The 13,926-nt window shown below is 40.4% G+C and overlaps 1 protein-coding gene across 4 annotated transcripts in view; it reads left to right on the forward strand.

Annotated features, from left to right (window-relative positions):
• MAP2K5 (mitogen-activated protein kinase kinase 5) overlaps positions 1–13,926 on the forward strand; it is a 141,047-nt gene that overhangs the window by 102,191 nt on the left and 24,930 nt on the right. For all 4 annotated transcript variants that reach the window (XM_010572110.1, XM_010572111.1, XM_010572112.1 and 1 more), the window contains one exon: positions 12,193–12,254. In XM_010572110.1, coding sequence (XP_010570412.1) covers positions 12,193–12,254 — 62 coding nt within the window. The remainder of the gene's footprint in view (positions 1–12,192; positions 12,255–13,926) is intronic.

Below are 13,926 nucleotides of genomic sequence, written 5' to 3' on the forward strand. Positions count from 1 at the left end.
ATATACCAGCAGCAAAAGGCCATCTCTATCCTAAAGAAGTTAAGTTAAAGATGCTTGTATTTATACAGTGTTTTGCTACTGCTTGACAAATTACCTCTAAACAGGCTGGTACCAGTGCCTAAATCTAAGCTCACTGTTCTAAAACACAGCCCTAAAGATCTGCAGATTATGGTAGACCTTCTTGCAGCTTTCACATCTTTTCCTCAAGATCAGAATTGCTCCAGTCTTCTTACAAAAACTTTAACCAAGGAACTTTGTACAGACTGTAAACATCTGAGTGCTGAGCTAGCTTTAACGTTAGCATTTTGTTATTTACTTGTTTTAACTCACTTTATGTTCTGCAGTATGCCATGGAGCCCTCATTCTCCTGAGGTGGTGGTTCAGAGCGCACTGTGCTTGTGGGCACGTTAAGACTTCAGGTTACAGAGCATAGCTCAGCTGAAAGTTCTTTAAGTGCAACTCGCTTTGTTTTGCAACACACTCGATGTCTAAATGGAAGTTGCATGCCATAACATTTAGAGCCTCGGGAGAAGAGGAGAATGGATTGGCTCTGTAGTGTTATTTGCTCGGTACGTGTGTATTGTTAGGGGGTCATTTAATAAGATATATAGCGTTTAGATAGTGGCTGCCACACCTGGAAGTGCAAATTCTTGGCATGACGGCGTCTTGGAGGACATTTATATTAAGGCTTATTCTGCTCTAGCTGATGGGTAGCATTGACTTTAACAGATCCTCCTGCCACCCCCAGCCCTGTCCTGTGTACAAAGACCTCAAAGCAAAATGTGTTTAACTTGTGACTATGTTTTTTTCCTCCTCACTTTGTCTTCTGTAAGATGTGCCTCCTGGGGAATAACAGAGGGACCTGCTTATTTGGCTAATACACACTCTTCCTTCTACACAAGGACCTTTTGAGAGGGAAAGTCTCTTTACTCTCTGGTACTTTACAGCTGTTGTTGCTACCATGAATATTAAGGATTAGAAATGCTTAGTGTTGTAAGACTGATTATTTTGGGTCAAATTTTCCCCTTGGCTGTAAGGAGGTCCTAAAACTCACAGGAGGTGGGAGCCAAGCCTCTCCCCTGCAGCTGTGCTGTACGGCCTGTCCCCATGGGAACCCCCTGATACTGGTGCAGAATTCCCCACCTACCTTAATGACGATCAGAACAGCAAGGAGTGATGATCAGTAGCTCGCCTATTCGTGCAAACAGATAGGGCACAGCAGTGCTCCCATAATGGCAAAGCTTCTGGATGAGCCATAGTGTCATAGGATATGGGAGGAACAGATCTGCAAGGGTGGGATCGAGCTGCCTCAAGGATCTTCGGTCCCCGTGTAGGTTCATGCCACAGTAATAATTTGCTGATGTTGTTGCAGTTGAAAACTCTGGGTCTTTTTTCCCTCAAGTCCCTTAGTGTGTCTTTTTGTGTGACAGACAGTGGTTTGGACTTTTGGCTCCTAAAATTGTGATTAAACAGCACTGTGGAAGAGAGTGTTTCTTGAAATTGGGTCTTTGCTGGCAGCATGCTTACCCCAGTCTTTCCCCCTGGAGCCAGCTAAAAACTCCAGAGCCTGAAATGGGAGAACCTAGAAGATTTTTAGATGATGAAATGGAGACCTTGACTCTTTATAACAGTTGCTTATTATATTGGTAGTCGTTGGGTTTTGTAGAACTGTTCCACGTTCCACCAAAACACAGCAGGAATCCAAAAGTTAATGTTCTGTTCATTCATAATCATTAGTTTGTAGGAGTTATTGATGGCTGAACTAGTTAAGAGGTTGCTTCTGTATTACGTAGGTATCATGGACTTTTCTCAAACTCTCTAAGGTGGTGCACTATGGAATAAAAACAGTCCGTGGGAGTTTTTAGATGTCCTGCAGTAGTGAGATTTTTAGAGCTGTTTTTAAATTCTTAGTGAAATATGTGAGACACAGCAGGTCACTTTGGCAGTTTAAAAAGTCCATTTGTTCATTTTCTAGGACTTAAATTTATTTGCAGAAATTCTGCAGAATGAGTAAGTGATTTGAGAAGCAGGATAATTGTAACAAAAAATGTCAGGCACTGTTGTTCTTCTCAAATCAGAGTAAACTATGCCTGACATTTTGTTGTTGTTGTTAAATTATGTTATTGGGCTTTTAATGGCATTGGTTCTGGGACTATTTTTTTTAATGTCAAAATTAGTGAGGAGCATTGTGTGAATAGGAGAGATGCCTGCCAGGACCTTTATTTTTTTAACATGTGGTAACTTATAGTGAAATCTGATCCAGCTACAAATAAGACACGCTCATTTAAGCAACAGTCCTAATCGTAGCAGCATCTCCCACCATGGTAAGACTCCTGCTTCTGGTGCAAAGATGAGGATAGAGTAGTTGTTAATGTAGTTCATCCTGCAACACAGCCAGCAATAAAGGCAGTCTGCTGTTATTTGAGAGCAGAGAGTAATTTAATATTCTAGCACTCAACTTAGTTTGTCTCCAACTCACCGAAATGTTATATGGGAAGCACTGAGCAGTGCAGATGAATCCCTATTGAGAAGGACACGCATCGCTTGCTGTGCACGCAGTCTTTCCAGAAACACTCCAACATGAAGGAGAATGGAGTCCTGCTGGAAGCAGGAGCCATTGCCTGGCTTGGAAGATGTCCTAGATGTGGCCCTACGTTTCATGATCATGCAGCCAAAGAATTTGCAATGCAATCCACTCAGCAATGGGATTATGCTTCAAAAGCACTAGGTGCATTTAAAAAAAAAAGTTTTTGTCATCAGAATCTGTTCCAGATGATAATTTAGAAATACAAACAACAGACCCCCCAGAATAATACCATTAATGTTGCAGACCCGAGAAATGCAGGCCACCCAATTTCACTTCGTAGGTTGACTCAGAAACCTAAAGTTTGCAATAAAATCAGTATGCCTTTTAACCTTTCTTGCTGCTGATGGTCTCAGAATGCTTCCCATGATTTTTTTTTTTTTAGCTGACAAAAAAGTCTTTACTGCTCCCTGCTCAGCTTCCAAATCTCCAGCAACCTCCCAGACAACCTACACGGTCCAGTTAAGTGTTCTCTTTGCTGATGTCTGCAAGAGTCACTCAATAAATCAAATTCCACTTCCAAGCAGAGATTATGAGAACCATAACCTTGATTATAACTATGCATTTTCCTTTTAATGCACTAGAAAATTTTCCATTTAAAAGGTAAATGAGGGTGTTCTGAATTTTCAGTTTGGTAAGCCATGGGTTACTGGGTTCTGTGACTGCAGCAAAATGGGGGGTTAGGTTTTCAGGAAAATCAGAGCTCTGATCATAGCGTATTTTTGCATTCCTGCCAGTCAGTTGAGAAGTGGCATTGTTTTCAGGATTCTTCCAACCTGTAGTTACTTATTTCCCTGTTATCTTGATGTCAAAATGTATTACATAGGAAATTACTGTTTAGTTACTTCCTCAGCTGTTTTCCAGACGTAGTATTTCTAAAACCTTCTAAAAATGTCATTTTTTCTGATTGCTAGTCAGATCAGCATTTAGTAAAACACCTAGATGATTGCAGTTTGTGTATGAATATCCCAAAAGGCCAAACCTGACAGCTCTGTGTTTTTCAGCATGTCAGCTTCCCATCCTTTCAGTCGTGTGGTTTTTGGCTTTAGAGTTCTCTGCTCTGCATCCAGAGAAGGCTGGAGAGACAAAACTTGCACTGTGGAATGCCTCCAGTAGGCAGTCCTCCTGACTTAAGCAACTCCTTTAAATTTTCCTTAGGCTCTCCAGGGCTATTTTGTTTGACCTTTATTTAGTTAGAGTATCCCTTCTAGGAAAGCAATTATTGCCAGCCCCTTGGGTGGTTGCTGTAAACTGGGTTTTGCTGTACTGGAGCAGTTGTGGTCACAAGCTCTGTAGTTAAGCATCAGCTCTAGTTTCTAACCCTTTCTTCTTCATAACCTGAAATAAATTAATTTTGGTTTCAAAGTTTCCATAGTTTGTCTCAGTGTAACAGTGACTTAGGTGTTGGGTTTGGCTTTTTTTTTAATGTATTGAATTAGGGAGAAAAAGAACTTTATTTTTGTCCATCAGTTTTTGTTACTGCAATTACATTAGAAGCTTGAGGAGTGAAGACTTTCAAGAACAAATCCTATTTTTACAAATAGGAGGCAGCATTGAAAAACCTGCCTATTTTGATGAGTCGGGCAGAAATTTAAAAGAAAAATTAATTAGTTGTACTCATGAATCCTTACTCTGATAGCTTCATGAGTAAGTAGTGAGAAGCTTTCCATGAGTTTCTTGAGCATTTCTGTTAAGTGCCCCCACAGAGATACTCAGTCTCACAAGACTGCAGTTTAATCTAGCTCAAGGACTTTACAAACTCCACAAATCAAAGACCTCTTTTTTTTTTTCTTTTTAAATTCGTACTCTAGAAACATTTAGCAGCATCAGTTAACGCTAGTGTAGTGTTAACACTGAGCTATGAAGCATTTCAGCATCAATAAATTTTCAGATTTTCCCATGGAAAAAATAGCTTGCACTTAACACATGTATCCTATATAGTTGTTTCTATTCCCTTCTTTTTTTACCTGTTTAAATATATCCATCTATTTATTGCTATGGCATAGCCTTAAAAATTCACAGGATGTTCAGCTTGATCAAATAACACAATGAAGACTGTTGTCTCTCAAGTGTTGAATTTCTTAACCTTATGCATCAGTGCTACGTATTACTATTTCTATAAATATAAATAAAATAAATAAATAAATACAAATGAAGTAAAAAACTCCTAAGGCTCAGAATGAAACCGGACTTTATTTTTTCATTATGAATTTCACTTTAGATTCTCAGGTATCGATTTAAATGTATGAACACCTATATTTAACCCTGAAAATTTCCAGAGTTTTGAAGATTTCCATGCAAGAGAAACTAGGGTTAGGATGTACACACGTGTGTGCACATGTGTACACAAACCCACCATAATTTGTCCTGTGGATAAGTTGTTTTAGGGTATACTTTTATTGAGACAGAAACTGTGACCTTACTAGTGTATGAGATTCAGAGACTTGTATAGGAACAAGGTAAAACCACAGGTAGGAATTGCTGAATAATTACCTTTAGACCAACCTGAGCAAGAACCTTCCCAAGAGGGCAAGCTCATTTAATGGTTCCTAAAACTCAATCTTGTGGATGTCAATGGTCATGCTTGATTATTTGCAGCAGTGTTTTATGAAAAAGCAATAAAAATGCATTGGGAGTGTACAGAGGAAAAAGGGAACAATAAATGGTTTTAGTTTTTCAATTGAGTCCCTTTGGTGTGAACAGGTAGAGGCTACGTTTCATGCTGCTGTGCCTTAGCTATTTGAAATGTGCGTATGTGTGTGTATCTACCCAAAACACTGCTGTGCTCTGCTAGCTTATGATCGACAAGAGACCAGCAATGAGAGGAAAAAATTCTTATGTTTGTTTTAGAGAGAAAGCAATTACAGTTACGGTTAAAGGATTAACCTGTTTTTCCAGCTACCTGTACGCTTATCTGCAAGGCCCTTTGGAGAGCCACACTAACGAGTACAAAGCTTGGCGAGAGGTAGAAAATGTCATGCCGTACACTCTAGATTATTCCTGATGTTAATTACACTCTTCCACTTCTTTCCTTCCCTCTTCTGGGGTCTGAAAACTGTCCCACAGTAGCAAATGCTGCAAAAGCGACAACCGAATAGCCCCAAGTATCCACTAACTTATTTAACCAGAAATGTCCGCGTGCCTTCGGTGTGAATGTAGGTTACGCATACGTGCTAGTTTCAACAACTTGGGGAGCAGGTAGCACTGCTGAGAGAATAGCTGGTTCTCACGTGATTTGAGGTGTTAAAGGTAGGCTGAGTGTTTTGGTGGATAAAACACTGGCCTTTCGACCTTGCTTCCCGTCCAGCTAGAGATCTGGAAATAAATGAGTTTACTGCTGACACTCCAATCCCAGCAGACGAAACTTCACACCAAAATGCCCCCACGTATAATTTGTCACGTTTGGCATCTGCTACTAAGAAAAGAGCAAGAAGCGACCTGGTGCAGAGATGTAATCATCTTTCACCTTCCTGCTGGGGGTGGGAGTATAACGGGGACAATCCAGAAATGCTTTCAAGTCTGGGCCTCTGAGCCACCTCTAGACATCGCTGTCTTCTGCAAACTTGTTACTGGTAGGAAATCACCTGCCATTAGGTTTGTGCAAGGCTTTTGAAGTAGATTGGCTAGAAAGTCAGAAATGGATTTTTTTTCCTTTTTTTTTTTTTTTTTTTTTTTTGGAATGTTGTGAAAGAAAGTTGTCCTTGTAAGAGTAAATCTGAACATGTACAATACTGTAATTTGCTGGTCTCGTTGAAACAGCTCGGTAACTGCAGTGCATTTGTTACATGTAATTGCACCTGGCAGCATTTCTGGTGCATCTAAAACTTAAGTTTGTCTGAAAAAAATCACTATTTGGCCACAAAGTAAAATGCAACTACTGTATAAAAATATGTGTATTCTTTGAAAGCTTTAGTAAAAGAGAAGCCGGGGTGCATAAAAATTCTTTAATCCTAGAGATTTTTTAGGCTGAAGTGATAAGCCAGAAACGCTTTGTAAAGCACACACATTATTTAATAAATACTGCCATTTCAGCATCAATGGACAAGTTGCAGAATAGGAGTATCTGCCCAGAGGAGATGATAATTTCAAAGACAGGGTGTGCTGGGGAAACCCAGAGGAGAGAAGAACTGAAGTTTGGTTTGCTGGGTTCTGCTAACTTCCCTCTTGTGGCCATAGAGCCATAGGACCATGGCATTTCCTTCTGCACAGGCGTTCACACTGAGGAGAGAGTATTGCAAAATAGCAGTAGCTGTGGGGAATGGGAAAATTTAACCCTTCACAGAGAGGAGTTAGCAGATGAGAAGAGGGAGTAAAACCTATTTGTACCGAGCGTGGGGATCCATGGGGAATACCAACCTCTGCTGCCCACAAAGTATAGCTGAGCTCGTCTTCAAGCCTGCATGGCTCTGCAGCCTGGCTTTCTTCTGGGAATGTGTTGATGACAGGCTGCCATTGTTCTGCACCGTGGCTGTCCGTCAGGCTGGCCCCCGAAGAAGGAGGTAGGAGGAATACAGGTTTGATCTTAACATGTAGTTGGGGGCTTTGCCATCGCCTTCTTGAAGGTTTTAGGTGGAAAGCTGTATTTGCTATTTTCCTGTTATAGGGAGATTGTGGGCTTTCTCTTCCTTCAGAAAGGATGTGATAAATCTCAGACTTCCAGTTGCTTTGAGAAAATATTTCACTCTCTAGAAATTGTCTGTTGGGGTAAGACCTCTGAAGGTGTGTAAAGCATGGGATGCTTTTGGTGTATATTACCAGTCAAGAACCACTCCCATATTTCATTGACATGAGTGTTTCCAAAGAAAGTAAGGAACTCAGAGCTGTATCTGTTGAATTTGCTTCTTGAGTTTGTCCAGGCAAACCTCCAAACTGGACAGAAAAGAGGGGAAAGGTGCCTTGTCCATATTTATTTGTGGGTTTGCTGTTCATTATTTATTTCCTGAGCCTCAGTTAGCATCTCTGCTACTGCTCTGCTTAGTGAGAGCAAACAGATCAGGAGATATTTTGAATAATAGGTTTGAGAAGTAGGTGAGGATAACACTCAGACTCGTAATTCAAGTTCTTATTGCATCGGTGCAAAGGTTTGGTTGACTTCTGGACGCAGTGTTAGGTGGTTCATTCTTCCTCTGTTCAGACCTCTGAAAAAAAAGAAGATACAGATAGTAATGTTATCATTCTCTTCAAAAGAGAGGGCTTTTGGACGGATTTTCTCAGTATTATCGTTCTCAGGTCTTCATTTAGATAATGTGACTTGCCCTAACTCCATGGAAGTCAATAAGGTTTATACCAGAGCCTTGGCACTCTATAAATTAAATATTAGGAGCAATGTTTGAAGTTTAAAGCCCTCCCTCCTCCTGCTAGCTCAGATTTTCTGCTGCTGTGCTTTTTTCTTTATGCCTGAGCACCTTGCTGACAAGTGCTAATAACAAAATGCCAAGAGAGGGTCCAGTCGGAGTTACCACACATTAAACATTCTGAACTTGTCCTTTTGCTCATAGATTGTGCATAATTAATAATTAAACGGTTTCAGTTGTAATGGGTTGACCTTCTTGAACTGTTCATTATTCACAAGGCAAAGGCATCACTCAAACTTTTTTCCTATTGCCCTTCCCCGTTCTCACTGTGTGTGCACAGTTTGGCTGGTTTTGAGAAATCAGAGGCTGATCTTGTCTTCTCCTGCAGCAGATCCCAGTTATGGAAGTGTTGCTTGGATGCTTAGGGTAATAGCCAGTCTTGGGAATAAGCTGCCTGGGGATGTAAGAGGCCAGTGGTACCTTGACCCTTACAACCGTTTGTGTCTTTACTCCCATTTTAGCAGCATCCCCAATATATAGGTCTTCATGATAGTGGTTAAAATGTATGGCATTTAACAAAGATGAAAGAACCATTTCCCAGTTTTAAATGAGTATACCTATTACCCACTCCTTTAAAATCTAGGTTTTCTACTTTTTTTGCCTCTATAGTATGATTTCATTGTGCAGGTGGGTAAAATACGGCAGGCCATCGGAGTGCAGCTGGACTGTTCCCTATGGTTACATCAAATGTGACTATATTGCATCACACAGACGGCGTAGACTTGATAGAGACATGTGTAGCTTTGCTTTATTTCCTCATATTCCCATCTCTTTGAGTGTCAGCCAAGGTCCAGGGAACTTTAGGATACCACATAGGATGTATTTACTTTGTATAGTTTTGGAAATTTTTGCTTTATACCTGGTACAACAGCATTGTGATTGCTGAAGTTACAGAGGTGGCAATAGCAGCACTTTCTCTCATTAGAAATAGCTCTAACGACAAAATAATCTCACCTTTCTACTACTCAAATGGTCTTTTATAGAGCAATATCAGAAATTGAAATATTTTGGTCGTTGGTTTCCCTGGGCAGATACTGAATGGAAGTTTTCTCCTTCTAAGGTAAAATGCAGCATTCGAGGCAGCTTTTCAGTGTTCACCTTTGGAAGCAGTTGAGGGTCTGTACTTTCCTGGTTCAGCTAAAATCAAAATCTGCTGCGTTCTCCTTTATCTTACTTCTGCTGTAAAGCAACAATTGGCTCATAGGTACAGGAGTGAGATTAAGCTTTTTGTCTGCACTGACCTTTTTGCCCTGAAACACACTTGCCAGCAAGTATTTCCTTGAGATTGATGCACTCTCCCAAAAGGCTTTCAATTTGTCAGGCAAATAGCCAATAAATTTGTGGGCATCCACTCTAAACTCCTTGGGAAGACTGCATTAAAGCATCTAGTTTTCATACTGAGATCCAGTTGGTGTTCATCTCCACCCACCCACCCACAATCTTTTCCTGAGCTCCTCAGAGCAAAGCAACCAAGGCATGGCAATGACTGACAGGTCTACAGCAGAAAAGAGTAGGCCTGGATGGGGTTGAAATACCTGCATTGTACAGAAAAATGTGCCAAAAAAAAACCCCAAAAACATTTACTTTTATCCAGGCGAAATTTTCTTGCATGCTTGTGCAGGAGCACCTTGTCTCCTGGCTGTGACGCAGTACAGGAGCTGCGTGGTCAAGGCGATAATACTGCCGTTGGAGCAACTTCTTCCCTTGCCTGCATGAACCCTGATGCCAGCTTAGCTTGGGATAGCCAAAGGGAGATGCTGGTGGCTTCAGAGCAGTTCATCAGCTTCTCCTCCCCTCTCATAATGAAGTTTCACTCTATTATGGGTCCGTCATATCTTTGTGATTGCAGAAATTATCACCTACCAAATTAGTGTGAAGTGCCGTATGCCTATTCTGTTCCCCAGCATGGACCGATCCGAGCTGGCAGCCCCATTACAGGGGCGTTTGTAACAAGCTCCTCACTTGCATTTTACTTAGAATAAACAGCGGGGGTAGATTGCTGGGCAGAGTCAGTTGCCTGGGGAATGGGCTCTGATAGCTTTGCCCTGTAGTTTTCAAAATGGTCTGTAACATGTGCCCAGGGTATTTCATAGAATTGTAGAATACTAGGTTGGAAGGGACCTCAAGGGTCGTCTGGTTCAGCCTTTCTCGGCAAAAGCACGGTCTAGGCAAGATGGCCTGGCATGCTGTCTAGCCGAATCTTAAAAGTGTCCAATGTTGGGGAATCCACCCCTTCCCTGGGGAGATTGTTCCAATGGGTGATTGTTCACACTGGGAAAATTTTCCTCTTGTGTCCAGTTGGAATCTACCCAGGAGCAACTTGTACCCATTACCCCTCGTCTTTTCCATGTGACTCCTTGTAAGAAGGGAGTCTCCATCTTCTTTGTAGCCACCCTTTTAATACTGGAAGATGGTGATGGTAAGTTCATTTCCTACCCATTCTGCTTTGCGTCTGTCCCACCTGGGAAAGTGGCTTTTGCCCCTCAAGGTGCAAGCCCAGGAAGGCTCTGCCGGACAAGAGAAAATGTTGGGGAGAGGTAAAACCTGCTAGGCTCCGCGCTGTATAAGCAAGCCTGACATTTTGCTCTGCGTTTTCTGTATTAATACGAGTAATTTTCATGCGCAGTTCTTTGAAGTGGAGAAAGTTTAATTGCACTGCTTATTTCCTTGTGTTCCTTCCACTCTCCAGTGGAAACGTTCCTATATTGATGTCATTTATAAGTTTAGAAACAATAACCTCTCCCTCACCCGGTCTAAGTTCAAAGAGAATTTGGGCATGTTATATCAAACGCTCCTTGTATTTAATAGAAGTCTTTGAAAATTGTAAAGCAATTTTGGCTTCTCCTTTTACTCTTCAGTTACTTTTGATTTAATTGTATTTTCCAGCAGTTTCCAATTGTTGGAATTGGAAACAAAGCCTTAATAAGAGTTCTAGTTAATTTTCTGTCTTGTAATTACCGATCTCATTTTTCTGATAATTGGCCACAGCAATTATATGTATATTTACTAATCACATAGGAGGCTCTGCAGTTGTGTCTATCTGCCACCATTGATAATGGCACACACATTGCAGAGGTGCTTTTATCATCTTCTTTTTTCCACTACATCAAAGCTATTTCCTCGCATTCTCAATAATGAATACATGCATGCATTTGACACAGTTGTGTGCTAGAGAAATTGTTTGGCTCCCACCAAATGCTGCACGCTCTGAGTTTCTTGCCTGCAGCGCTGGAAGGTTGTATGTAATGATATATTGCTCATCCAAATGGCCAAAGCACTCCAAAGCACAGTGAGATTAAAATAAGTCATTCCTTTGTTAATTTAAATAGGTGCATGTATCATACTTTGCAGGGTACTTTGTGTAGGGATGTCAGGGAGGAAAAAAGCCGCCGAAAGGTATTTTTAATAGCAAATGAGAATAGATGAGAATGGAGTCATTTGCAGCTGCCTGTTTTATGTGGCTCTCTTGTTCCAACTGTAGGTCTAATGAGATGACACTGTTAAAGTACTCTGCAGTGTAATTTCATTACATCCTGAGCTGTTACACTATAAACACAGTGGAGCTCTCTGTCATTCTTGGAAAAACTCCTAAATTCGTAAAGCCCTTCTTTGCAAATGGTGATGTTGTTTGTTCCCTGTTTGTATGTTTTTTCTTGTGCTCTTAATTTTTTTTTCTTTCATAAATATTGGGTGGGTATTTTCTACCGCTAGACTGGTAAATCCTGCATTTTTCTCCTCTTAAAAATTCTTTCGCCTTTTAAATCTAGAACAGACAACATATGAGGACAGCCTCTAAAATGAATAAGTGTAAATAAACATGAGTGTAAATAAATAGCAAATGCAAGTGAAAGAAACAAAGGTCAACACAAGAATAATTTCACAGCTCTTTGTTAATTACAAGACCATTTGTGTGTTACTTAAATAATCATTAATTTCTCATTTACACTTTCCCTACCTTCCTTTTTACCCTGTGGCTATCATTGTCCTTTTTTCACCTCCCCTCAGTGTCTTTCCACATGTTTTTACCCATTGTGTAATACTCATTAGTTGAAATTCAGTGTTTTATAACACATTCTCAGAAGAATTTGTACCTTTCTCCCTCAAATTCTCTGTGTGAAAAGGGGGCTTTGTCATTTCCTTGCCTTTTTTTCCTTTTTTCCCATTTGTTTTGTCGTTGCTGTTATATTACTCTCCTTATAAAAAAAATTATCTTCTCTCCTTCTGACTCTGCTTCTTGTTTCAATCCAATCCCAGGAATCGCCTGTCCTTCCAGCCGGGGAGTTCTCTGAGCCATTTGTACACTTCATCACTCAATGGTAAGCTCAGTTTGCAAACATGCCATGCCCTCAATGTAAATGATACATGCCATTAACTCTGCAGCTCTGTGAGACCTTATGGCTTTCCTTGCATCCTTTCTGGGAGAAGAGGGACTTGGGGGCCTTGGGCAGATGGGGCAGCAAAGCTAAGCAAACTGTTTAAATTATGTAAACGTTATTTACACAAAGGGTCGTAAAAGTACTTACAAGGGTTTTTCCTGTTTTAATAAACCTGCCCTGAATGTGGGTGCAGTCTTGTGCACTGAGACTCCCAAGAATTCATCTGGGGGTAAATAGGCCACAAAGACTCATGTGTATAATATTGTTCAGGGCTTTTTAAAATATTACTTATAACATTGCCTCAATATTTAAAAAGGCAAGCAGCCTTGATTAATTCATTGGCTTTTCAGTAAGTAATTTTTACTGAGAGTCGTATTTTAAAACACACCACTGGGTATATTTTCTTTCCTTAAAACTGAATAGTTCATTGAAAATCTTTTAAATTAAAGGAGGATTGGGGAGAGGAGGAATTTGTAGACTAAAAAGTACAGAGTGACTAGAGAATAGAAATCTTGAGGGTAAGCTATCCTAAAGAAACAAAGTGAAGGGAAAATTTTTTTTTAACTGTTGCATCCTCCCCACCCCTCAAAAAAAAACCAAAAACAAAAACAAACCCAAAAAACGGGGTCAGCCATTTATGTATGGCAGAAGAAATAAGCTTGAATTCTGTAAAAATATGTGTTTGACGGAGAAACATCCCTTCTGCAAACATGCACTTCCAGAGCTGGATGCTCAGCTGTGCTAAATCAGATGGAGCCATCTCAGTGTGTGCTACTGCAAGCTGCAGCCGTGTGGCCGAGAGGGAATCCTGCTTCAGGGATGCGTCCTCGGCCCCATGCAGATCCATAGGTCAGGCTTCACAGAGCTTTCAGGTTCTGTAATGTATGCCAGGACCACTGCAGCAAAAGTTGCCTAATAAAATTGAATTTTGAATACATAAAGTAGGAGAAAGTACCTCTCAGGACTGACATAGTATGTAACAAGTAATACAGGCACAAAAAGCAGTCTGATTATCAGTTAATTAAAGTAACTAAATAATTAAAGTTTGTGTAACACAGGCCTTCGTTTTGAATAGTTTCAGTTTACAAAGAGCAGCACTATTTGGAGGATTCTGCAGTGCAACTAACTGATGTGTGTGGAGGTCTACACTTTTTATCCTTGCAAAAAAATTGATGACAGACTGTTTTAAAAAAATTCTCATTGAGGCAGAGGGAGGGATAACCTGTGTTAAAATTTCCACAGATGTCAAACTGAAGCATAACTGATGGTGGCTAATAGCCTTATTTTCCCTGGGGATGCAGCTACTTTGGACTGTCAGATTAGAACTGCTACCAGCCTACTCGTCAGACAGCTTGCATTACTTGCTAATGCCTGTATTATTTGATGCTTGTAGTTATTTGTAGGGAAGGTAAATTGTATCGTTAATACTTCCAATTTACAGCACAGATCATCTGGTATTTTAGATACAGTGTTATATTGGCTGTACTTTTTAGTGGGAGGCACTACTGTTTAAAAAAGCAACTAAGAAGAAACTATATACTATTTAAGCAATCGATTCCTTATGAGTATTAGAGATGTCAAGTGAACGGCATATCAGACTTTATGACTTTAT

The sequence above is a fragment of the Haliaeetus leucocephalus genome, unplaced genomic scaffold (assembly GCF_000737465.1).
Source record: "Haliaeetus leucocephalus isolate CR32 unplaced genomic scaffold, Haliaeetus_leucocephalus-4.0 Scaffold339, whole genome shotgun sequence".
NCBI lineage: Eukaryota > Metazoa > Chordata > Aves > Accipitriformes > Accipitridae > Haliaeetus > Haliaeetus leucocephalus.